The sequence below is a fragment of the Bos grunniens genome, chromosome 4 (assembly GCF_055505025.1).
Source record: "Bos grunniens cultivar Pamir isolate PY7600 chromosome 4, Bosgru_T2T1.0, whole genome shotgun sequence".
Classification (NCBI taxonomy): domain Eukaryota; kingdom Metazoa; phylum Chordata; class Mammalia; order Artiodactyla; family Bovidae; genus Bos; species Bos grunniens.
The window spans coordinates 38201967-38229585 of record NC_141168.1 but is presented as its reverse complement, the minus strand read 5'-3'; the positions used below and the strand labels follow the sequence as shown (position 1 = coordinate 38229585).

Below are 27619 nucleotides of genomic sequence, written 5' to 3'. Positions count from 1 at the left end.
AAGCAACAGTTAGAACTGGACATGGAACAACAGACTGGTTCCAAATAGAAAAAGGAGTATGTCAAGGCTGTATGTTGTCACCCTGCTTATTTAACTTATATGCAGAGTACATCATGAGAAACACAGGGCTGGAAGAAGCACAAGCTGGAATCAAGATTGCGGGGAGAAATATCAATAACCTCAGATATGCAAATGATACCATCCTTATGGCAGAAAGTGAAGAGGAACTAAAAAGCCTTTTGATGAAAGTGAAAGAGGAGAGTGAAAAAGTTGGCTTAAAGCTCAACATTCAGAAAACGAAGATCATGGCATCCGGTCCCATCACTTCATGGGAAATAGATGGGGAAACAGTGTGAGATTTTATTTTTGGGGGCTCCAAAATCACTGCAGATGGTGATTGCAGCCATGAAATTAAAAGACATTTACTCCTTGGAAGGAAAGTTATGACCAACCTAGATAGCATATTCAAAAGCAGAGATATTACTTTGCCAACAAAGGTTCATCTAGTCAAGGCTATGGTTTTTCCTGTGGTCATGTATAGATGTGAAAGTTGGACTGTGAAGAAAGCTGAGTGCCGAAGAATTGATGCTTTTGAACTGTGGTGTTGGAGAAGACTCTTGAGAGTCCGTTGGACTGCAAGGAGATCCAACCAATCCATCCTAAAGGAGATCAGTCCTGGGTATTCTTTGGAAGGAATGATGCTAAAGCTGCAACTCCAGTACTTTGGCCACCTCATGCGAAGAGTTGACTCATTGGGAAAGACCCTGATGCTGGGAGGGATTGGGGGCAGGAGGAAAAGGGGAGGACAGAGGATGAGATGGCTGGATGGCATCACTGACTCGATGAACATGAGTTTGGGTGAACCCCGGATTTGGTGATGAACAGGGAGGCCTGGCGTGCTGCAGTTCATGGGGTCGAAAAGAGTCGGACAGGACTGAGTGACTGAACTGAACTGAACTGATAGTCATTGTTTAGATTCTTTTCCCATGTAGGTCATTACAGAGTATTGAGTAAGAGTTTCCTGTGCTATATATAGCTTGAACATTTTTAAGGTTTGTGGAATATTTCGTGCACTTAGGTTGTACCAAATTATATTCCCACCAGCACTGGGTGAGAATGTGTCGGTATGTCTCATCAAGTTGCATTGACTGTCATCATTCAAACTTTCTTTGCCACTTAAATTTCTAGAAAATGGGAATTAATTGATCTCAGGTATACTTTTTTTTTTTGGTTACTAATGAGGCCATGTACTTTTGAGAATTGTTAGTTCCTAAGTGAAGAGGAACTCAAAAGCCTCTTGATGAAAGTAAAAGTGGAGAGTGAAAAAGTTGGCTTAAAGTGCAACATTCAGAAAACGAAGATCATGGCATCCGGTCCCACCACTTCATGGGAAATAGATGGGGAAACAGTGGAAACAGTGTCAGACTTTATTTTTCTGGGCTCCAAAATCACTACAGATGGTGACTGCAGCCATGAAATTAAAAGATGCTTCCTCCTTGGGAGGAAAGTTATGACCAACCTAGATAGCATATTGAAAAGCAGAGACATTACTTTGCCAAGAAAGGTTCGTCTAGTCAAGGCTATGGTTTTTCCTGTGGTCATGTATGGATGTGAGAGTTGGACTGTGAAGAAGGCTGAGCACCGAAGAATTGATGCTTTTGAACTGTGGTGTTGGAGAAGACTCTTGAGAGTCCCTTGGACTGCAAGGAGATCCAACCAGTCCATTCTGAAGGAGATCAGCCCTGAGGTTTCTTTGGAAGGAATGATGCTAAAGCTGCAACTCCAGTACTTTGGCCACCTCATTCGAAGAGTTGACTCATTGGAAAAGACTCTGATGCTGCGAGGGATTGGGGGCAGGAGGAGAAGGGGACGACAGAGGATGAGATGGCTGGATGGCATCACTGACTCGATGGATGTGAGTCTCAGTGAACTCTGGGTGTTGGTGATGGACAGGGAGGCCTGGCATGCTGCGATTCATGGGGTCGCAGAGTCGGACACGACTGAGCGACTGATCTGATCTGATCTGATCTGATACTTTGTCAGTATGTATGTAAACTTCTAAATTGATTCATAATTTAAAAGTTCATTGTTGTCAAGCAGAAATAACAGCATTGATCTGGGCAACTCATGTGATGTCTCAAAATCAGAAGTCACCAACAAGTCAAATTTAGTAACTTGCAAATAAATCTTTCATTAGCTTGAGTGGGTTATTTTACCTTTCCTTCACTTTCTTTATAAAATGTAGAGTATAGTCACTCCCCTGATTTATGTGACTATTTTAAAGATTCTTTGTAAAATAATGTATTGTAAAATATGTAGTGTAAGGATCAGTCACTGAGAGCCCTTAAGAGGAGTGGGGTCAAGTCAAGAGACTGATTGCATGACATTTATGACACTTACTGAAGGAGAGCTGTTACTTTTGAATTCATTTGTATGGTTGGCTTTCACCCTGTTCTGTAGAACAGGCAAACATGCGAGAGAGGGAGGAAGCGCAGGAGTGGGGGAGGCACGAAGGAAAAAAAAAGAGAAGGAAGGGAAGATGCTCTTGCTCTTATCCACTAATTTGCTTCTTGCTCTGTCAGATCCCTTTTTATTTGGGGAGCAGACATCTTTTATCATTGGGCTCAAGTAGGCGTACTTCCTTGAAGTTTTAAGAACATGTTTACTTATGTAACTTGGTTCTGCAAATGGATCCCAGTGCAGCTCTAGTGAGTTGACTTCAGGAGTTTCTTTTCAGTGTAAAGACATTGCAGTGTGGTCTCCAAGATACTTCTTTCAAGAACTGTTGAGAGATGACAGTCTACTTGGGAGATGACTTAATGGAGATTTGATAAAGTAGTGATTGTACACCAGAGAGCATTAGAACAATAATTTCTGTGGTAAAAGTAGAGGTGAATTTGTGAAGTTTTAAATGGTCTTTCTTCATCTTATGCCTGAAAAGGAACTTGGGCATTTTCTATTTGGTTAATAACTTGGTCTCAGTCATTTAAACTATTTGTACTGCCCTTTTGGGATAAGTGATTTTTTTTTCCCCCAACCTGTGAAAACACAAAGGCTTTATTTTCTCAGAGATTGGTTTTAGATAAAGAGAATGCATCAGCATCCCTGTGCTATTATTAAGTCGCAAATAAAAGTGAGAAGAATAAGAACATTTGTACTCCTGACAGGCTTTTCCTTTATCATTGATGGTTTCGTTGACTTGATATTGAGAAATCAAGTAAAGATACCTGGTGAGATAGATGTTCAGATAGCTCTGTAGTCATCATGAGTTTGCATTGTGTTCACCTTTCTTGAGCAGGTTTTGTTAATGAAGTTTCTGCTCATAGGTGGACTAGCAGTGACATAGCAGACTCTTAGGACCTGGACAATCTTAAGGGATAAGCCTTTCAGACTTAATTTTAAAGACTGGTGATATGCTTATTATTCCTTTTCTAGTTACAGTAAGTCCACTACACACGAATGAGTTCTGTTTCAAGAGTGCATGCGTAAGTCCAACAAAATTAGCTTAGGTTCCCAACTGACACAATTGTCTACATAGTGCTGGACTGTAATAAGTTTATAATACTTTTCACACAAATAATACATCGAAAACAAACACAAAAAAGGTTTTAACTCTTACAGCAGAGTACCTTGAGAAGTGCAGTGGTACAGCACAACAGCTGGCATACAGGGGCACGTCCACATCTTTGAAAGTGCGCATCTTGAAGTTTTGTGTGTAGGGGGCTTACTGTATATGGACTTAGAGTTGACAGCCCCATTTTTGTGGCCTTAACTCTTACAGAAAAATGGGATTATATGCTCTGGGGCAGTGTTCTCTGGGAAAAAATGGAATTTTGTATTTTGAAATCGTAGTGTTGAACCCTGTAGGCTGGGATTCCCAGAGGGGATCTTCCTGACCCAAGGATTGAACCCACGTCTTTTGTGTCTCCTGCATTGGCAGGCAGGTTCTTTACCACTGGCACCACCTGGGAAGCCCTCTAGTGGGCCAGACAATGTTAAGTTTCTCTTTGAATCTAAATATTATTGCCAGTTTCCCTGGTGGCTCAGACAGTAAACTACTTGCAATGGAGGAGACCTGGGTTTGATCCCTGGGTTGGGAAGATCCCCTGGAGAAGGCAATGGCTACCCACTCCTGTATTTTTGCCTGGGGAATTCCATGGACAGAGGAGCCTGGTGGGACCCATTCCATGGGGTTGCAGAGAGTTGGACATGACTAAGTGACTGAGGCACACACGGTTTCTGACACAAAGCCAGTTTTCAACTACCTTCAAAGACTGAGCTTTTGCTGGCCCCTGATGAAGAGCATCCCTTCAGAAGGCTTCATCTCTGCTCCTCTTTGCTGTTTACTTCTGTCTCTGTGACATTTATCTTCCATCATCTGCGTCCCATCTTTCCCCATATAGCCCCTGGATGCTGCTCATAGCTCGTACTCTTGCTGGTTCTTTGTATCACCACCACTGTTGTTTAAGTCTTCACTGAATCTCACTTGAGTAATTTGCAGTGAAATTCCATTAATCTACTCTAGAAACCCCACGTCTCCCCTAATCCCTCCTTTGCACAGTGGCCCAAGTAATCGTCTCAGAGGAGAGCTGGGAGTTTGTCATTCCCCTCCCTGAAAATACTCCTGTGGCTCGTCGATGCCTGGGAATAAAACAGAGCTCTCCCTGAGGCCGCCAGGCCTTCTGCTGACTGAGCTACATTGTTCTCCCACATCATGGCCTGCACTGTATCCACACTGCCCTTTGGCTCTCGCTGGAATGTGCTTTCCTGTCTTTGTGGAAATGCTGTGTCCTTCCCCCTCTGTGATACTTTCCTGATGACCCCACTCAGAAGAGTCCATCCTTCATATTCATTCAATGATGTCTTCTTATTCCTAGCCAGCATTCTGTAAGGATGTGCAAGGGGTATAAAGAATAATAAAACACAGCCCCTGTTCTCAGGTTGAATCAGTTGTGGAACTAGTTACATAAACAACCATCTGTAATCTAAGGTGTTAGATTGTGAATTAGAGGTGTGTGTGAAGCGCTGTGGTCCCAGACTTCGTACACAAACACCTTGAAGGCAGGCCTTGTTTGTTGTTTGACTCTGTATCATGTGAAGGTTTTGCTGATAAGCCAGTTGCTCTTTTGCGAAGTGCATTTATTAGTGAGTTGTTGTTTTGCATTTTACCCTTACACTAAACTGATGACTTTGCACTTCTCTCATGACCCTGCTTTCCTTTTTTCTTTTCTTTTTTTGGCTGTACAGTGCGGCTTGTGAAATGTCAGTTCCCCAACCAGAGATTGAACCTGGGACACAGCAGTGAAAGCCTGGAATCCTAACCATTAGGCTACCAGGGAATTCTCTCTGCTTTCCTTTTTTTTTTAAATTTTTATTTAATTTTTTTGGCAACGTCATGCGACATGTGGGATCTTCCTTTCCCTGACCAGTATTGAACTTGCGCGCACTTCAATGGAAGCAGAGTCTTAACCATTGGATCACCAGAGAAGTCCCTGCTTTCCTTTTTCTATCACTCCTTCCTTTGTATCTTTATTGGGAACATATATAAACAAGAAAACTATTGACTCAGGTTAAGACAGACTTCACACATTATATTTCACTATTCGAAAGCTATCAGTTGTATTTCTTTTCAGGTCATTTATATACATAACAGATGTTAATTCCTTCAATAGTGGCTTTCCAGTAAAACAGATTGTTTTTATGGTGGCATCACAGCTCAGCATAGTGTCTGGTACAGATACCAGCAAAAGAAACTGCTGGCTCCTTCGGCTGTTGCTCAGACCGATTTACCTAGAAGCTTCTGCTAAAGTTTTCCTCCCTCAACGTGTGACATTTAGTGTTGTAGACAGCCAGGCAAGTCATCACAGGAAGACTGCTCCAAGGTGTCTTCTCTCAAGTGTTAAGCACAGGGGCATCACACGCTCTGGGGAAGACAGGCTCCGGCTCCAATGTGCTACTCGTCCCTCTCACTGTTGGGGTCCACTGCAGCTTTGTTGTATCCCCAGAAGGTCCCTGTAAAAACATGAACAGTGTTCCAGTGATTTGCCAGCTTCCTAAGGGCAAGGATCCCATTTAGCCTGTTCACGACATGCCCCTGACATCTAGGACAGTTCCTTGCAGGTGAATTAAGGGAAATGTGGACCAAAAGGCTGTTTTTGCCTTTTATTGAAGTTATGTTTTAATTGGTGCCAAGATCGTGACTCTCTGTCTTGGTTACATGTTGTGTGCAAGCCAGCCTCCTCGTACTCTTGTGGCAGGGAATGTGGCTGGCACGGGCAGAAGATGAAGTTTAACAAAAGGAAAGCAGCTCTAGGAATCAGCAGTGTGCCCGCTTCTTAGGAGGCAATCCCTTCCAAATCCTCCCTGTGCTTTTAAAGGTTGTTAGGATTTAGAAAACGAACATGTATCTAGTAAGTCTTCTGCAGTGGCAAGGCCATTCGTGCCCCCACTGTGCTGAGGCTGTGCATCCAGCAGGTGAACCCTGAGCCTGTCGGGAGCCAGCCACATGCATCCGTCGCCACAAGGTGGGGACAGCAGTGGGCCTTGAGGTGTCAGAGGAGGTTGCAAATGGTCCTTGTAAATTGCCAGCATCCGAGGCACACCCAGTGTGCTCTTATGGGGGCAGTGGTTAAGAATTCTTTTTGGAGAATATTTTTCAAAGGTCAGAAAAAATATATTTAGGAATGTTTTGTGAACAGCAGGACTGACTTATCAACAGTCTTATAAATGCAGAGAATTTAACCTTAAGTGTTCACGTAAAACAGTGGTAACAGTGGATGGACAAAATTCTTTTCAAGCAAGGTAACTCTTGCTCAAAACTATTTCTCATTCCCAGATGATTTTTATTTCTTTTGGATGATGTTCAGGATATCAGAGTTAAAATTAAAGAGTTCATTATCTAAAAGGATAATTTGGTTATTTGATCATTAGAATCGAAGTTACATTTAAGTGGAGAACTAGAGATAATATATATTTTTTCCTATCAAACAGTATTCTTCTTGTGGAGGTTATGAAGGCTATCCAGTGATAAGTGTAGACAGTGGACTTTGCATATGTTAATCATTTCCCATTATTTACATAAATTCTGTAGCATCAAGGGAAAGCTGTGATGAACCCTAAAGTTACTTGAAGCACTACAGCAAGTTCAAAGTCACTGTGAGAGGGAAATCATCTGTAGTTCAATAAATGGTGATATTTGGGGACTCTTTTTGTGCTCTTGTATTAGAAGTATAGCAGACCTCACCTAACATAACAGACATGTAATTGTTTCATATTATTAAAATAAAGTATTGGTACTCTCAATATTGACTAAAATGTAAGTTATTCAGGTAGTTTTCACTGCGAAATGCTTGTATGAATAGGCTGTACTTTAAAAAAAAAAAGGAAATTGAGGTATAGTTGATTTACAGTGTTGTGTTTCAGGTATACAGCAAAGTGATTCAGTTTTACATATATATATCTATCCTTTTCCAGATTTTTTTCCCTTATAGATTATTAGAAAATATTGAGTATAATTCCCTGTGTACAGTAGGATCTTGTGTGTGTGTTTTTTAACTTATTTTATATATGGTAGTATGTGTATGTTAATCCAAAACTCCTAATTTACCCTACCCTCCTTTCCCCTTTGGTGACCCTAAGTTTGTTTCATATGTCTGTAAGTCTGTTTCTGTTTTCTGAATAAGTTCATTTGTATGTGTGTATGCATCAGTCAGTTCAGTCGGTCAGTTGTGTCTGACTCTTTGTGACCCCATGGACTGCAGCACGCCAAGCTTCCCTGTCCATCACCAACTCCTGGAGCTTGCTCAAACTCAGGTCCATCTAGTCTGTGATGCCATCCAACCATCTCATCCTCTGTCATCCCCTTCTCCTCCTGCCTTCAAACTTGCCCAGCATTAGGGTCTTTTCCAGTGAGTGAGTTCTTCGCATCAGGTGGCCAAAGCACTGGAGTTTCAGCTTCAGCATCCGTCCTTCCTATAAATATTTAGGACTGATTTCCTTTAGGATGGACTGGTTGGATCTCCTTGCAGTCCAAGGGACTCTCAAGAGTCTTCTTCAACACCACAGTTCAAAAGCATCAATTCTTCAGTGCTCAACTTTCTTTATAGTCCAACTCTCACATCCATACATAACTACTGGAAAAACCATAGCTTTGATTAGACGGACCTTTGTTGTCTCTGCCTTTTAATATGCTATCTAGGTTGGTCATAGCTTTTCTTCCAAGGAGTAATCATCTTTTAGTTTCATGGCTGCAGTCACCATCTGCAGTGATTTTGGAGCCCCCCCAAATAAAGTCTTTCACTGTTTCCATTGTTTCCCTATGTATTTGCCATGAAGTGATGGGACCAGATGCCATGATCTTAGTTTTCTGAGTGTTGATTTGTAAACCAACCTTTTCACTCTCCTCTTTCATTTTCATTAAGAGCCTCTTTAGTTCCTCTTCACTTTCTGCCCTAAGGGCAGTGTCCTCTGCATATCTGAGGTTATTGATATTTCTCCCGGCAATGTTGATTCCAGCTTGTGCTTCATCCAGCCCAGTGTTTCTCATGATGTACTCTGCCTGAAAGTTAAATAAGCAGGGTGACAATATATATCAATATATATGTTTTATTAATATATAATAATATATAAATATATAATATCTATGTATATTTATATATATTAATATTTATATATATTAATACATATATATTTAAATCCCACATGTGATATCATATGATATAGCTTTACTTCATTCCCTCTGCTTCATTGAGATATAATTGACTTAATACCTAAATTTAAAGTGTACCATGTTATGCTTTGATGTATGACTTGATACCTATATATGTTGTGAAGTGTTAGCACAGTAAGATTAGTTAACACATCCTTCACCTCACTTCATTGCTGTTTTGTTGTCCTTGTCATGATGAGAACATTAAAGCACTACTCTCACAGCAGTTTTCAAGTGTATAATGCAATATTGTCACCTGCAGTCACCATGCTGTACATGAGATCCCTGGAACTAACTTATCTTGTAACTAAAAGTTTATACCCTTGACTAACATTTCCACATTTTCCTACCCACTGGCTTCTGCAACCACTGTTTTATTCTATTTCTATGAGTTCATTGTTTTTAGATTCCGTGTATGAGTTTTTATCTTTGTCTTTCTGACTTATTTCACTAAGCATAATAACCAGAAAATCCTTCCATGTTGCTGCAAATGGCTTTTTTTTTTATGGTTAAGTCATATTATATATAGGTACACATCACATTTTCTTCATTCATTTATTTGTTGGCAGTCATCTAGGTTGTTGCCATGTCTTGGCTATTGTAAATAATGCTGAAATGAACGTGCAGGTGCAAAGATTTTTTCTCTTTGAGATCCTTATTTCATTTCCTTTGAATATATATATAGAAGTGATATTGCTGAATTTTATGGTAGTTCTATTTTTAATTTTTTGAGGAATCGCCACAGTTTTCCTGACTGGATGTACAAATTTGCATTCCCACCAGCTGTGTGCCAGGGTTCTCTTTGCTCCACATCCTCATTAACATTTGTTATTTGTCATCTTTTTGTTAATAGTCCTTTGAACAGCTGTGAAGTGTTACCTCATTGTGGTTTTTATTTGCATTTCCCTGATGACTAGAATTGTTGAGCACCTTTTCTAGTACCGTTAGTTATTTGTATGTCTTTGGAGAAATGTCTATTCAAGGCCTCTGCCCATTTTTGAATCAACTTTTTCTTTTTCCCCAGAGTTATTGTATGAGTTCTGTATATATTTTAGATATGAACTCCTTATCAGATATTTAGTTTGCAAACATTTTATTCCATTCTTTAGGCCATCTTTCATTTTGTTTATTTTCTCTTTTGCTGCACAGGAGCTTTTTAGTTTGATGTAGTCCCACTTGTTGACTTTTGACTTTATTCTTGTGCCTTTGGTGTCTTATCCAAAAAAATCATTGCAAAGACCAATGTCAAGGAGCTTTTCTGTGTTATTTTCTTCTAAGAGTTTTACAGTTTCAGATATTATCCTTAAGTTCTTAATCCACTTTTGGGTTAATTTTTGTTAGTGGTATGTAAGAGTCCAGTTTCATTCTTTTACATGTGAATGTCCAGTTTTCCTACCATTTACTGAGGGTAGTGAGTGTCCTTTCCCCATTGAATATTTTTGGCTTCCTTATCAAATATTAGGTAACCTTATGGATGTGGATTTATTGCATCTTTTCCATTGGTCTATGTGTTTGTTTTTATGCCAGTAATTCTACTGTCCTGATTACTATGGGTTTGTAATACAGTTTGAAGTGAGCTTCCCTGGTGGCTCAGCTGGTAAAGAATCCACCTGCAACGTGGGAGATCTGGGTGTGATCCCTGGGTTGAGAAGATTCCCCCAGAGAATGAAATGTTTACCCACTCCAGTATTCTTGCCTGGAGAATCCATGGACTGTATAGTCCATGGGGTCACAAAGAGTCGGACATGATTGAGCGACTTTCACTTTGAAGTCAGGAAGTGTGATGTCTCCATTTCTTTCTCCAGATTGTTTTGACTATTCAGGGTCTCTTGTGATTTCATTTGAATTTTAGGAATGTTTTTTTCTATTTCTATGGAAAGGGATGTACTTCTGAAGGTATAAATTTATAAAAGATGATCAGTAGCTGTGGAATAAGGGGTATTCCAGCCATGTTATTATGCAAAATTTTCAATGTAACTTATATGCAGCTATGCTACAGTTCATCATCGTCCCTTCTGTTTATTCAGAGTAGAAAATAAATGACTTTTTCTCAAATTGGAATGAATTGCTAGTGATAATTAAAGCATTGTCCCACATCTGCAGAAAGAGCAGTTTCTATAAAGACTGAAATACCACTTCAAGAATCTCAAACTAATGTAGATATTAAATCTTAGAGAGGTAGGGCTATTGTTAAGACTTAATAAGAAGACACAGTTCTTGTATAGTCATTTCAACTATGAAATATAGTAGGTACCACGAGGAAGTGACTGCTATATGTAAGCCATCAGCTTCTCTTCAGCTTTTAAAGTCTGATGTTGAATATTGAAAACCTCAGGTCTTGAAAGAGCAGGGGTGCGTTAGAACTTGACTTCCCGTTGAACTTTGAGGCTTTACCATTCTTTAAAACTTCTCTTATCCTTAGAAAAATAACATTATAGCAAAATTGTTTTGAGTTTTTATCTGTCCTGTTCTTAATTAGTTTTCTTCCTACAGAGCATTTGTTTATTTAACCTGTTTTCTGGTTCAGAGCCTCACACTTGGAAAGACTGGGGTTCTTATTCTTTTGGCAGCGTCATCAAGTTCTTCTGTGCCAGCTGCTGGGCTTAAAGTAGATTTCTGTGGGAATTCCCTGGCAGTCCAATGGTTAGGACTCTGTATGAGGTTCTGGGTTCAAATTCTGGTTGGGGAACTAAGATCCCACAAGCCATGTGCTGTGGCCAAAAATAAATAAGTGAATTTCTGCTCTCTGGGAGCTCAAGTTAAGTGCTGGAGGCAGACAACAAAGTGAGTTATTGTTGTGAAGTAGGCATGCTCTGATCGAGAGAGGTAGAAGGAGAGGACTTATTTTCAGTTGCTCCTGTGGGGTGTGAGGGAGAAGGATGGGTCTTGGATGACCAGTAGGCTCAGGGTCATTTGCTGAAAGTGAGATACAGAAGGCGGCCATGGTTCTGCAGATGCTTGGTTGGCATGGAGCTGAGTGTAGTTGTTGAGTTTGAGTCTATCACTCTAAAGGGAGACTGGAGAGAGGTGAAGACAGACACTAAAGAAGAACTATAGCCAGGGAGCATGACTGAAAGTTGTGATCAGAAAGGCAAAACAGAAACGAGAAGTGGGTATATATGGAAGCCAATGGAGGTGAGTTGCAGATGCCAGAAAGTCATGAGGACCGAAGGACAGCCACTGACTTTGAAAGCTGGGTCTATGTTGGTGACCTTTCCATAAGCAGCTTTAGTGGCAGCATTCAGGCAAAAAACCCTTTACTGTGTTAGTGAATGAATCAACTGAAGGAGTTGAAGGGAGTAGACAGTCACTTTTTTCATATACCTTACATGATTGGTTTCTTTTGAGGGTCTTCCTTTGCTCATCAGCTGGCATAAATGGCAGCCCAGCATGTGGTATTTCCCACATCCATGCCTGTGAGAAATGGAAAAGAGGTACAAATAAGGCAGTGAGCCAAGCCTTTTCATTGGTGAATGATTGTGATCAAATTTAAATATATAATTAAAAAAGCAAAACAGTAACACTGTTACTCTTGTATTTTGTAGATAAGTTCTGGACTCTTCTTAGGTGGTTATCATAATTCAATTCTAAGCGTACTTATCGAACAATCTATATGCCTCCAACTTTAAATATCTTTCCTTGCTTCCGAAGGGAAACGGGACAGGAAGAGAAGTCACTGACAACACAGTGGTGACGCTCAGCTGTTCAGTGACAGGAGAGGAGAGTCACCTAGGGAACTGATGTGCACCTTTGACGTATAGGCTGGTGAACTGGACCAGAGAGTGTGTAGGTGCCGTCCTGTTCATTATCTGCCCCTGGTGTGAAAAACATTAAATAACTCTACCATTTAAATGAAGGTCATCATCTAGCTTTCTGGCAATTAATTTGATAATTTAAATTCTGATGGTAACTGAAATTTCTCATCTCCTAATTTTTATCTCTGTTATTTTAGTGTTTATTTTTGCATTATTTTGTTTCAGTCCTGAACCAGTGTTTTATTGTATGTTTATTCATTATTGTTACTCTTTTGTTTTTGTTGTTAAAGATTTTTAAGATCTTCATTTATTTCATTTAAATTTTATTACTTGGATACGAAGTCACTTCAGTTATGTCTGACTCTAACAACCCTTGCATTGTAGCCCACCAGGCTTCTCTGTCCATGGGATTCTCCAGGCAGGAATACTGGAGTGATTTGCCATGCTCTCATCCAGGGGATCTTCCTCACCCAGGGATCAAACCCACATCTCTCAAATCTCATGCATTGGCAGGCTTGTTCTTTGCCACTAGCATCACCTGGGAAGCCCGTTTGTTACATACCCAGAATTTATTTTTGCTTCAAAGTCAAACTTCGTCATTTTTTCTAGGATTTTTTTCAGTCTCTTGCCCTAGCCTTTGTCATATGTGTGCACTTAGGATTTAAAGTTTTTTGATGGTTTCTCTTCCTCCCTCATTTTCTTAAAGGAAAACATACTATATTTGTATCTCCTAAACAACATACAGTGGGTTCATGATTATTTAGCCTTTTATTTTTGTAATGTGATAGATAAGAATGATGTATTTTGGTTTTGTCCCAAGATTATAAGTAACATGGAGTCCTTATCTTTTGGTTTGTTTACTGTGTTATTCAACAGTGCTTTATAGCCCATGGTGGTAGGTTGAACAATGGAGAAGGTGTGGTCCTCATGCTGAGGGAAGAGAAAGTTGGAAGGAAGCAGTGGGCAGCAGGGTCATTTGTCACAGAGTGATCAAGCAAACTGAAGCTGAAAGGCCTCCAAGTGCTTCAACCCCAGGAAGTTCTTGGTGGCCTCAGGAGACCTCTTGGCAGTAATGATGGGCCGGGCCAGTTGCCATGGCGTTTAGGAGTGACAGGGACATTGAGAGGATCTCCCAAGGAACGGGCTGGAGCCTTTAAGCCTTCTCTTTTACTTTTTCTGAAGCTGTATGCTGAGATTTTCGAGAAAGCTCCACACAGGTTCTCCAGCTTCAGTGTTGCCTCTCTTTGATTATTCCCCATCTTGATAGGAAGGATTTAAAGCGAACCTAGAGATGAAATCTAAGAGCAGCTAAGAAGATCTGAGAGTTTTTAGTTAAGGTTAGGCCCTTCTGCATTTGCAGCAACATGGATGAACCTAGAGAGATCATACTAACTGAAATAAGTCAGAAAGACAAAAAACAAATACCACAGGATATGACTTATATTCCGCAATGTAAAATACAATACAAGTGAATTTACCTGTGAGAGAGAAGCATAGAGAATATGCTGGTGGTTACCAAGGGGAAGGAAGTGGGAGAGAGATGTATTGGGGAGTTTGGAATTAGCAGATGCAAGCTATTATATATAAAATGGATAAAAAAGATCCTGCTCTATAATATAGGGAGCTGTATATTCAATATCTTGTGATACAAACATAATGCTTGTTCTTTGAAAAGAACATGAAAAATATATGTATACACACATATATGAGTGTGTGTGTCTAACTGAATCACTTTGCTGTACAGCAGAAATTAACACAGCATTGTAAATCAACTATTCTTCAATAAATTTCTTTTTTAAGTTAGGCCATCTAGCCATAGAATAAGTCCACCAGAAAATAAATGTTTCTCTTGCTTCCTTTTGTTGTGTAGATGTGTAGAAAGCCCACAATTAGGTGTATTTTGCAGAGACTTCTTAAATCCAACTGGAGGTCTGGCTTATCACAGGGTGTGTCCTCAGGGGAGAGGAAAATCAGCAGTAAACTGAGCTCTTCCCAAGTCTGAAAGGACACATGTGCTTTTCACACGTGTGATGGAGGGCAGCTTGCTTGCTCACGGTGACTGAAGAGCATGGAGCTGCGTGGGCAACCCTGTGGATGTTGCCATTGCTGAATAGTGGGTCTCCGGGAGAACGTAAACGAAACCCCATCTTCTGTTTCTTATTCTTTCCAGTCGGTGTCCATGCGGATGCAGCATTTGTGAAGGAATCAATTATCCATTTGTTAGTCAGAGGAGCCTTACCAATTATACATTAGCAGATTGATTTCTGAGGTTCACGTTGGGGGACCAATAGCTTAAGGTGGGATGATGAGGAGCATCGGGGGAAAAGAAGTGGCCACAAAGAACACCATTAAAAGCAGCTTTTGAAACAACCGTGAATTTATTCCTAATTGAAGAGCTGACATAATCCATACTAAGTGTATTTATTTCAAGCCTCGTACATTAGGTAATTGATTATCACATGAGGCGGACATGCGGGTGATTTTGCCTTTTCTTTAAATTTAAGACCTTGGGACCACCTGTCGTGGACTTGGCTTTAGAAGGTATGTGCTGGTCCTGGGCCCCTCCTGTTTCCTTGGGCTTCTTTTTTTTTGTTCCATTAAGGAAACATTTTCGTATGTTCTATGGTGTCAGCTTGACGTTATTGATTTTTGAACCAACTCACTTATATTGTCCAGAATTCCAAACATGTCTCCATTAGGAATAAAATTGTAGCTAATGGAAAATACAGCTGAGCCCATTTTTCTTTGGTCTGTTTTCCCTCTGGTTCTGTAACCTTGTCCACATCTATTCCAGTAGTCTATCTTTCTGCAGCATACTCCCTCCATTATATGTATAAAGCAGGCAGATGGAAAAAATCAGCATTGAAGGAAAGCTGAATCTTGCACTCCTGGTTTCCTCCCATATCCTTTCTTATTCCTGTTGTGTTGCTGCTGCTTATTCCTAGTGTTTAGAAAAGACAGATATACATGAGGCATTTGTTCCTGAGTGGAATGATTATGTACCGTTGACAGCTGTACTATTGAAATCTTGTTGTTTATTCTTTATTAAATGTTATGAAACTGTTATAAAAACTAACATGCACAGTTTACTGCTCCAGATAAAAATATATGCTGCAGGTCCCCCAAAGGATGGCTTTAACAAGTAAGATTAATTGTGATTTCTTTTTGTTTTTAGATTCATGGATTTACTATATAATAATTTAAAAATATTTATCTTTTAATTACAAACAAAATAAATATTTGTTGTAAAAAATCAGCAGGGACTTCCCTGGTAGTCCAATGGTTAAGACTCCGCACTCCCAATGCAGGGGACACGGGTTTGATCTCTGGTTGAGGAACTGAAATCTCGCATGCACGTCCACCGCCCCCCCCCCCAAAATCAGCAAAACCTAGAAAGGAACAGTATGTCAGCATTCAGATAGAAGTAATGCTAATATTTTGGGAAATCTACTTCTAGACACACACACACACACACACACACACAAACACACACATATATATATATGTCTATATATCTATATATACACCTGTAAATATAGTAGTGATTTGATCCCTGGGTTAGGATCCCTTGGAGTAGGAAATGGCAACTCACTCCAATATTCTTGCCTGGGAAATTCCATGGAGAGAGGAGCCAGTGGGTTGCAAAGAGTTGACTACAACTGAGCATGCATGCATTTATAAACATTAGATCACATAGCTGAATTATAAGCTTTGAATGCATAGTCCTCTAGGCTCCCAAGTCTGCTGAAGACTTCTGAAACCAACTGCAAGTTCTGGGGGTTCCTAAATCCATCCTCATGTTTCATAATTAGTTAAAGGCCTCCCAGAACTCACTGAACTCTCTTTATAGTGGGGGCTACTCTCTCTGAGTAGCCCCCACTGTAAGACATAACTGTTAGCTATGTAGGTGTGGCATAGATGACTTCCTAGAAGCCAAAGGGAAAGAACAGACCTCTCTTTGATCAAAGCCAATTTTTTTTTTCTATGTAATATTTCTTTTTAGACCCTGATGCTGGGAAAGATTGAGGGCAGGAGGAGAAAGGAGCAACAGAGGATGAGGTTGGATGGCATCACCAGCTCAATAGATATGAAAGTGAAAGTGAAAGTTGCTCCAACTCTTTGCAGCCCCATGGAATATGCAGTCCATGGAATTCTCCAGGCCAGAATACTGGAGTGGGTAGCCTTTCCCTTCTCCAGGGGATCTTCCCAACCCAGGAATTGAACTGAGGTCTTCTGCATTGCAGGTGGATTCTTTACCGGCTGAGTCACCAGGGAAGCCCCAGTGGACATGAGTTTGAGGAAACTCCAGGAGACGGTGAAGGACAGAGAAGCCTGGCTTCCTGTTCTGCAGTCCATGGAGTCGCAAAGAGTCGGACATGACTTAGTGACTGAACAACAACAAACTTACTTAAAAAAAAATGATCATTTAGATGTCTCACTTTTAGAACTATAGGTAATTTCCATTTCTCAGTGTCTTAAAAGAGAGATCTGCTATGGAAAGCATATTTTTGCAAAATAATCTTCATTCTTCTTCTTGGTTGTAATAGGCAGTGCATATTTTAAAGAATATTGATACACATTGCTAAATGATCTTCCAGAGTTTCTCCAAATTTGAATTACTACTTCCAGTGTAGGAGGAGTGTCTATTCTTGTGCTTCCTTTCTAAAACTAAATATTTGGAAAAAATCTTTGTTGATTCCCTGGTGGCTCAGAGGTTAAAGCGTCTCCGGGCAATGCGGGAGACCTGGGTTCGATCCCTGGGTCGGGAAGATTCCCCTGGAGAAGGAAATGGCAACCCACTCCAGTATTCTTGCCTGGAGAATCCCATGAACGGAGGAGCCTGGTGGGCTATAGTTCACGGGGTCGCAAATAGTCGGACACGACAGAGTGACTTCACTTCACAGGTGAAATACTTCACTGCATTACTTTGCATCTGTTGATTATTACTGAGGTTGCCTATTGTTCTGTTTATTTATAGTTTTTCTGTTTCTTTTGTGAGTTGTCTATTTACTTGGTTTGATTTATGTGAGGAAAGAGAATCCAGATTTCTTCAAAAACTATAGAGTATTTTAAAATGTACATAAGCTGCAGAATTGTTTGCAGTGTTCATGCTAAGGGATAAATGTCCCTAATCTATAATAACCTGTTGTGAATCAATTTTAAAATTATGGACACCCTGATAACAAAACAGTTTCTTCCTCTGGCTTCATGCTTAGAGCATATAGTTTAAGACTGCAGTTTTTATGGATATGTTAACTGGCTTCTCTTTTCAATTCTATTTGAAATGACCTAAGAAATAGAAAATATTTGTATTCTTGTTTTAAAATAAGGAAGGAAGAAGGGAGTAAATAAACATGTGCTAAATACCTCATCTTCTAAATGAGTCAGTTAATACAGTTGCATTTATTTGAGGCAGGAGGAGGAGACATAATTCAGGTATTATAGTAATTTTGAAGATAATCACTAATAAGATGAAAATAGAGTAAACACATCTAAATTCTTTGATAGACCAAGAGAAATGAATTTGAGTAATATAACAAAAGAATAATAATAAACTAGAGAAACATAATTTTTAAAAATATAAAATAATGTAGCAACTGCTGCTGCTGCTACTGCTGCTAAGTCACTTCAGTCCTGTCCAACTCTGTGCGACCCCAGAGACGGCAGCCCACCAGGCTCCCCTGTCCCTGGGATTCTCCAGGCAAGAACACTGGAGTGGGTTGCCATTTCCTTCTCCAATGCATGAAAGCGAAAAGTGAAAGTGAAGTCGCTCAGTTGTGTCCCACTCTTAACTAAGACAGCACTAAATGGGCCAGGTATTCTATTAATAAAAGAAAAATAGGTTTATCTTTGAAGAACAAATATCCTATAAGCTGATGGGAGTAAAACATAAAAATTTGATCAAAAATATAAAAAGTCAAGCAAAAATTAAGCATCCTGTCAGTAAAAATGTGAGAAAAAAACGAGTTTAAGGCAAAAGATCATTAACCAGCAGAAGGCATACTGTATTGATGGCATATACAAGTTAAAAGGAAAATATAACAATTATACTCTTATTTTGCCAAATTTTAGGTCATCTAATATCTAGACGAAGATGTATTTGCAAATCAAAGAGGAATGGACAAAAGTACAATTGTAGTGGGAAGTTTTTGAAACATTTCCGTCAGTCTTCTCTAGATAAAGGAGAAAAACATAAATAAGAATGTATAGAAATTAAACAATATATGCAACATGATTGAAAATATATGTATTTTGAGCTCCAAGATAGAGGATATGAATTACTTCAAAATGATGATATCTTAGGTTTCAAAGAACAACCAATTAATTTAACAAAGACACAGATGCAAACTACATATCTGACCATAATTTTAGTCACAGTAGAGTTTTTTAAATAATTTGATAGTCACATAACACCATCACTATCCTTAGAAATGAAATAAAACAAAATACTTTTCTCAAAGGGGGTTATACTTATTATAATTGCACAGTATTTTCTGGTCTCTGATTTGTAGCCATTGCTATACCCAAAGGCAAATACAAAGCATTTGCTTATTTTATGATTAACTAATGAGCAGTTACAACTAATGGGCAATATATTAACTCCAGGAAATTAGAGTAAGGTCAACAAAATTGTTCTAAGGCAAAAAGGGAAAATTAGTATGGAATAAGAGTAGAAATTCATAAAATAGAAAACATTAAAAAATAAAGCAAATTAATGGTAATATTGCATATATTAAAAGGTCAATACAACTGATATATACCTGATAAGGGAAATCAAAGAAAAAAGGAAATAAAATATTAATATGCATGATATCACTATGTATATATTGTCATATTTCCAAATAGTAAAAAGAATAGTACCTATCTCATAGGTATGGGGTATTTGATCTATGAAGATCAAATGATGTAATATTTAATACAACTGTTAGACTAGAGACTGATGCATAAGAAGCAGATAGTAAAGATTTACTTAGTAGTAGTGCTAGTTCCATTACTACTTACTAGAAGTAGTATTAATATCATTGGTATTATTAAAATATTGTAAGAATACAAAATAAAAATATTTTATCATTAAGAATCTGAAATACACAGTTTTCTGGGAAAATATAAATGACCAGAATAGAATTAGTGCATTTGAGTAGCTTGACAGTTATGGGGGGAAAATGTAAACCAAGAAATAACCCATTAAAGGCATAGATCCCAGACATTTTCATGAGCAAATTCTTTTAAATTTTATTTAGAAATCTTGGATGTTTGCTTTTATTTTGAAATATAACTCTTTAAAGTACACTTTAAAATGCTCAGTAGAACAAATAGTAATAAAGCAAGCAATCTTATCACTACTGTTCTGTCAAGAATAGACTGTGTGATCCCTTCTCCCACTTCCATGCACAGTACTCTTGGAAGGATCTGCTGTATTGACCTTTTTGGTAATAAATGCTTAGCTTTTCTTTTTTGTTTTATGTCCTCTGTGTACACTCCCTGGACACTATCCTCTGTGTACACTCCCTGGACACTATGGTGCTGGTGCTGGTGCTGCTGCTGCTGCTAAGTCGCTTCAGTTGTGTCCGACTCTGTGAGACCCCATAGATGGCAGCCCACCAGGCTCCCCCGTCCCTGGGATTCTCCAGGCAAGAACACTGGAGTGGGTTGCCATTTCCTTCTCCAATGCGTGAAAGTAAAAAGTGAAAGTGAAGTCACTCAGTCGTGTCCGACTCTTAGCGACCCCATGGACTGCAGCCCGCCAGGCTCCTCTGTCCATGGGTTTTTCCAGGCAAGAGTACTGGAGTGGGGTGCCATTGCCTTCTCCAGGACACTGTGGTGTAATTTTGCCTATTATTGTAGGTTATGTAAATGGAGTCATATAGTACATATCAGGAATGAGAAAATCCTGCTGACTGTCATTGCTACTCCCAGAATAAAACAAAGCATGATGAGACCTCCAAGGGGAGACATAGGAAACTTTATTTAGAGATGTTAAAGAAGCCTAATAAATGGAGAACTGCTCCATGTTTATGGATTAGAAGAGTCAATATTGTAAAGACAGCAAAAGGAGAGTGCTAAACATTTCACCTTAAGTGAAATTGAGAAAGTTTTATCCTAACATGCTAAGAATTTTTACCATGAATGAGTGTTGAGTTTCATCAAACACTTTTTGCATCATTGCAATGATCTTATAAATTTCTTCTTGAGATGATCTTATGATATTCCTCTTTTTATTTTATCAATGCAAAAATATGTTAATTTTCATATGTTACATCAGCCTGGTATTTCTGGAATAAAATTGTCTATTCTATATATGCTGCCTTTATTAATATTTTCTTTAGGATTTTTCCATTTTTTTTCATGAGTGAGATTTACTTGTATTTTTTTCTTTCTTCTAACATCCTTTGTTGAGCTTTGTTGTTGTAAGGTTATGCTGTCCTGGTAAAATGAGTCAAGGAGGATTTTCTTTTTATTCTGTTCTCTGAAAGAACTTGTGTATGATTGAAAGTTTGTATTCTTTGAACTGTAAAATACATAGTAAAATAGTGGTAAGTTCTAAGGAGAAAAAATACATATAACAGCGAAGGAGCTATGAAATGTTTGGGCAGAGTGTTGAAACTTCAGCTCCAGTGGCCAGAGAGTATCACCAACAAGATGATTACCAGTGAATAGTTGGCAGAAAGCATTAGCAAACAAATTCAGAGGTTCTAGGGCTGGTGAAACAGCAAGAAGATCATTGTGGCTGGAGGAGAGAGAACACGGCCGAGAGAGGATAAGGCCGGGCTCTAGCCATAACATTTCAGACTGTTGGGTCATAGTGAACACTTTGGACCTTATCCTGAGATGGGAGGCCATCGGAGAGTTTAGAACAAAATAATCACATTGTCTGATCCACCTATTAACAGCATATACTCTGCTAGTTTGTTGCATTTCTAGGGGATTTCTAGGACAATTAGGGCAGAAGTGGGTCTTCTAGCTAGGAGACCATTACAGTAATTCAAACAAGGATGATGGTAGCTTGGACCATGATGGCAGCTATTGGGGTGGTGAAAGTGAGGAAATTTTGTTTGAAGAGGTAGGAATTGCTGACAGATAATAAGGTAAAGTCTGGAAGAAAAGAGTCAAGAATGGATCCAAAGTTTTTTGTCTTGAGCAACTAGAAGAATATATCAGTCATTACTACAGATTAGGAAGACATCAGGAAGAGCCCTTTCAGACAGGAAGCCCTTTCAGAAAGGAAGATCAGACTCATGATTTGGGATGTTTTAATTGTGAAGATCAGCTCACAAGTAAACTGTTGAGGCCTCATTTTCCTTATCATGAGATGGAAATAACCATTTTAAACTGACCGCTTTCCTCAAAAGTTGTGAGAATCAACTAACATGTATGTCAGGTTTTTTTTAAAATACAGTACAATTCTGAGAATCTTAGCACAGGCTATGAGCACAGAGTACAGAAGAAGTGAAAGAAAACAATTTGACAGATACATGGGGAGAAAATATACTTCTGACTGTATGGCACCCCACTCCAGTACTCTTGTCTAGAAAATCCCATGGATGGAGGAGCCTAGTAGGCTGCAGTCCATGGGGTCGCTAACAGTCAGACACGACTGAGCGACTTCACTTTCACTTTTCACTTTCATGCATTGGAGAAGGAAATGGCAACCCACTCCAGTGTTCTTGCCTGGAGAGTCCCAGGGACAGGGGAGCCTGGTGGGCTGCCGTCTATGGGGTCGCACAGAGTTGGACACGACTGAAGTGACTTAGCAGTAGCAGCAGTAAGTTGTACAGAGAGCCTTGTGAAGAAGCACTGCGTCTCAGTCTTGTGGACCTGGAATAACGCTAGAACTCTCTGAAATGATGAAAACATCCCATGATCTCTGTGCTTTCTCATACATTATCTGGTAGTCACATGTGGCTTAAGTGCTTGGCATGTGCAGGCACAAGTGGGGAAATGAATTTTTAACTGTGATTGACTTTAACTGATTAAACTTTCTGTATAGTCACATGTGGATAGCGTCCACCACATTGGTCAGGACAGGAAAGCTTGGCAGTGATCGTGTTCTGGGCACCTATTAAATTACAGTCTGAGGTAGGTTATAATCAAATGTCAATTAAGTTACAGTCAGAGGTAGGTGGGGTTTATATTTGCCAAGAGTAAAATGGGTATTAAATTGTTTGATGAACAAAAGGTCAGAATCAGAAAATTAACAGGAGGTACCCAGGAAACAACATATCCAAAGGAGACTGTCAAAGCCAGTCATTCAGACTCATTGACCAGAAAGAAGTCTAGACATACCAGCCTCAATGCTTTCTCAGTTCAGCTTTTGTTTTGCATCTTCTTTGCTGCCCATCACAAAGTTCTCTTCACTGCTCTCAAGGTCAGAAACTCTGGCTCTGTTATTCTGTTGTGAATCTCATCTGGGATTGGTTTATTCTCTTGTAAATGGATCAAAGATCTGTCTTCAAAGTCTTTTCCTCTTCTAACATTTTAGGAACTTTTAAGGAGATAGCTTAGCTTTCATGAGCTGCATTTCAGGAGTGATTTCGAGATCAAAGGGTTCTATAGCCAGCTGTCTCCACCTGTAATGTGGGAATTTCTCCTAGCATCATCAGTCCCTGAGTGGCCTTTCGAGGTCTGGGAATCTTGGTCTGGCCATTACTTTCTAGCTCAGAGATATTTTCCAGTAAGCATGGAACAGTCAATTTGGTGTATTTCCATTTTATTTGTATGCACTAACCAGATTATTTTAAGGTTAGGTATTTTGGGAAACTAATTTGGAGGCTTATATTGTAATGATGAAGGCTTATTTCTCTTTTCATGGTTAATTTGTTCTATCATGTTTTGTGAAAGGTGGTTGGATACTGTCACCGTTTAAGAAGAAAAAGGACTTTCCTGGTGGTCCAGTGGTTAAGACTCCATGCTTCCAATGCAGGTGGCACAGGGTTGACCTCTCGTCAGGGAACTAAGATTGCACATACCACTTGTTGCATTCAAAAAGAAAGAAATTGCAAAAAAATTAAAAAGGAAAAGAAGTGCTTGACATTTTTTTTAACTGTTTTCATCATTTACTGATTTTGACTTCCAGTTAGAAAATCACCTTTGTGAATATTATAGTGAATAAACAGCTGGCTAAATAGAGAACTGGAAATCTGTGTAAAATATTAAATGTACAGTGTGTTTCCTATTGGGAAAATACATCTAAAGTAGAATGCCTAATTCCTGTCTTCACAGATTTTTAAATTTGAGATTACTCCAAAGATTGGAGGATGACAGAGTTAGGATATGACAAACTTAATATCAGTTAGACCCTGTGGATTTCCCCCAGAAAGTAATAAGCATGAAGTATAAATAAAAAGTTGATTTTGTAATTTATAAGAGAAGAACAAATGAATTGGCTGGTAAGCCAGATTAAAACAACTGATTTTAGAGTTGCTAATTCAAAAAGACACCTGCATCCCAGCATTCATTGTAGCACCCTTTACAGTAGCCAAGACATGGAAGCAACCATGACATCTATCAACCAATGAATGGATACAGAATATGTGTATATACATACAAAAGAATGTTACTCATGGAGTAGGAAATGGCAACCCACTCCAATATTCTTGCCTGGAAAATCCCACGGACAGAGAAGCCTGGTAGGCTACAGTCCATGTGGTCACAAAGGGGATGCAACTGAGCACACACACAGCCATCATCTAGCTCACTTTAACAGGCATTTCTGGGGACTTCCCTGGCAGTCCAGTGGTTGGGACTCCATGCTTCCAGTGCAGGGGACATGGGTTCGATCCCTGATGGGGGAAATAGCATGGCCAAAAAAATAGAAGGAATTTCCAAGACCTAAAGGTGTCACCCGCCTCCCCCAGCTTTTTTTGGATAATATATCACTATTCTGCAACATTTTTATTTATGGCCATTTGAGTACTTCAACCTTTGCTCCTTATTGTGAATAATAGAAGCATATACTTTTGCAGAATCTAACACAGTAGCCTTCAAATTAGACTTGGACAACCATCAATGTGATAAATAGGATCTGGAATAAACAAAGCTTGTCCAGCCTATTGAAATCTGCACTCTGCTCTTCACTGATTCCTTGATAAGTAGGAGATACACCAGGACCAGTATTTCCCTGGTGGTGGTATGAAAACCTGATTGCCCTTTGCACCATCTACTGAAAATCTGTGGCAGCTAGTGGTGTTATCAACCATATGTTCTAATGTCTTTTTGCAGATTTAAAGATTTTATTGTAGTGTCAATTTAATATCCGCATGTGTGTTAACTCTTTGAATACTGTAATTGATTTCTTTGTGATGGTGGTGGTGATTAGCGCTCACTTAAAATCCAGCTTAGCACTTATTTCCCTCTTCTCAACTGGAAATTATATTTGTGAGGTATGGTACCCATGATCCACAGTGTATTCATGAGTCAACTTCACATTTCGTGTATCTGGTTATACATTTTACATGGCATTTAATTTGATACTCTGAATCCATCTGATTTTAATATAGTGGTGTGTGCGTGTGCCTATGTGGCGTGTGCTCACTTTAGTTTCATGAGCTTGGGAAACTGATTCTACAAATATCATAAATAAGCATAAATGTATAAGGCTTATTTTTTTGGCAAAGCAATCCGTACATTTCTCTTATTTATTAAATCACTGGCTTTGGTGTTATGTAGAGATATTTGTAGACCAATTTCAAAACAGAATTAAAATATTGTGAAAATTACATCTTAATAAATGTTTATTGTAATTTTGGTGTACAGACTTCTTAAACATATTTCATTACTTCCAAAAAAAGAAAAAGAATGTTACTCAGACATAAAAAAGAATGGAATAATGCCATTTGAAGCAACTTGGATGGACCTAGAGATTGTCATAACAAGTAAAGAAAGTCAGAAAGAGAAAGACCAATACCATATGATATCACTTATATATGGAATCTAAAATATGATACAACAGAAACAGACTCATGGACATAGAAAACAAATGTGTGATTACCAGATGGGAAAGCAGCTGAGGGAATGGTACATTAGGAGTTTGGGATTAGAAGCTACACACTCTTTATTATACATAAAATAGGTAAAGAACAAGGTCCTATTGTATAGCACAAGGAACTATGTTCAATATCCTGTAATAAACCATAATGGAAAAGGATATGAAAAAGTGTGTGTGCATGTGTGTATAAAACTGAATGAATCACTTTGCTATTCACCAGAAACAAGCTATACTTCAATTCTTTAAAAAGCTAACAGTTTTCATTACATCATGATTTTTATTTGGGATTTTTGTTCTTTGAATGAATTTGGCTAGGGAAGAATTATAGTAAATAATATTTACTGGAGTAAATAGAACAGAATAAATAAAAAGGCACATAGCAAGTAAGAAAAATACCATTTTAGCTGGACTTCAGAATGCGAAATAGGTAATTTGGGGAAATCTGAGGTTTCTCCCCTTATATGTCTGGGAACAAAGCTATACTTTACCATTTTCATTTGCAAAAGCAAACTATGTCTTGGACTCATACATCTAAACTAATAGCTTGTATCATTTACATTTTACAAAGAGGTGAAACATTTGGCTTCTGATACATAAAAATGTTTTTCATGTTTGTTTGTTCTTTTTTTTTTTAAATAGAGTCCTGTGAAGATAAATCAGGTTAGCCTGGATGAAAGTGGAGAACACATGGGCGTGTGTGCAGAGGATGGCAAGGTATGGGGATTGCCTGATCACATGGATAGCGCTGCTCCAACCCCAGGGGCTGTGATGTAACCACTTCCAGGGTCTCAGAACAGCACTGCACTTACTGGGTATCTGCATTCGGAGAACCTTGATTATTCTTTTTGGGTATCGGACTTACTCCTGATCGCTCATAATTAAAGTAAAATATATTTTGCGCTAATGTGCCTTAAGGAAAAGTAATTACAAGAATGTCAATAATGTAACTAGTATTAAGCTGATTAACAACTGTGGCAGGGGGACATGTCACCTTAATCATTACTGGCGTGCCACTTAGACTTCAGCGACTGGTCTGCAGTTCCTGCAAGACAGTGGTTTAATGCCTTTCTGCCATAAATCCACAAAATTGGATTTTGTGGGCATGATTTCTGTGGGCCGGTGGTTTTCATTTTCACACAGCAGTTATGAATGTTTCTCTTGAATTATAGAATCTTTTGATAAGCAGTCATAGTTTATCAGAAGAATAAAGTGTCTTGGAATAGCAGCATTAAATAAATGTAAAATCAATATATGTACAGTTTTCTAAAAACCTGGCCCCCACTTCCTCAACCAAGGACATGCATCATTTGTGTGGTATATAACTAACAATTATCAGTGCTTCTTGCTGATGTTGAGCTGTGACATTTAGTGGTTGTGGTGATTGATTTTCCACTTACAAGAATGTCTTTTTTGTTTTTCAGTCAATGGAAGGCTTTTCTAATGTTGGTTTGCAATGATAAAATTCAAATGCACAGTGTATTTAAGCTACTCTTCTAAAATAACAGTTTAAGAAGAGAATGCATTAAGAATCATTACAGAACCTTACATATTCTTGTCTGCATACAGCAGATTTCCTAATCTAATTTTATGTTTCTTTATGTGATCTAAATTCAATGGTCCATTAGGATGAGTAAATTAAAAACAATGTACTCAGTGTAAAAGATTTATACCCATTTAATCTGTTAACAGAAGAAAAACGAAGTCTTCTTGACATACATGAATGCATTTTGATGTATCTAAGCCTAATGTTGCCCAAAGAGTCTTTTGAAAGTCATTGGAACACTTGTGCTTTTCAAAAAGCACTATCAAATTTTACAGTACTTGCTGAAATTCTGACATGAACCAGACTGTCAAAAGAGCGATAAGGGAAGAGTTGGTTTGTGCAGAAATTGAGAATTATCCAAACCGTTGAAACATTTTGTATTGATAATGAAAGATTATCTCCATTTTTGTTTTCTGAAAGGTAAGGGGGAATTCCTTCTGGGTTAATACCAATTTAATTGTTGAAGGAGAATATTGTTTTTGAATTGTAAGAGAACTTTTAGTAAGCTACTTCATCTAAGAATTTTCAGAGTTCAAATTTTGAAGAATTATTATTTGATAGGATGAAGTGGGATATTTTAACTACTGTGTCTGGTGAATAATGAGATAACCCTCAGATATCTCCTGGTG

The 27619-nt window shown here is 38.8% G+C and overlaps 1 protein-coding gene across 2 annotated transcripts in view; it reads left to right on the top strand.

Moving 5' to 3' along the window:
* Positions 1-27619, top strand: part of VPS41 (VPS41 subunit of HOPS complex) — a 191855-nt gene that overhangs the window by 57231 nt on the left and 107005 nt on the right. For both annotated transcript variants that reach the window (XM_086395970.1, XM_086395968.1), the window contains exon 5: positions 26087-26161. In XM_086395970.1, coding sequence (XP_086252096.1) covers positions 26087-26161 — 75 coding nt within the window. The remainder of the gene's footprint in view (positions 1-26086; positions 26162-27619) is intronic.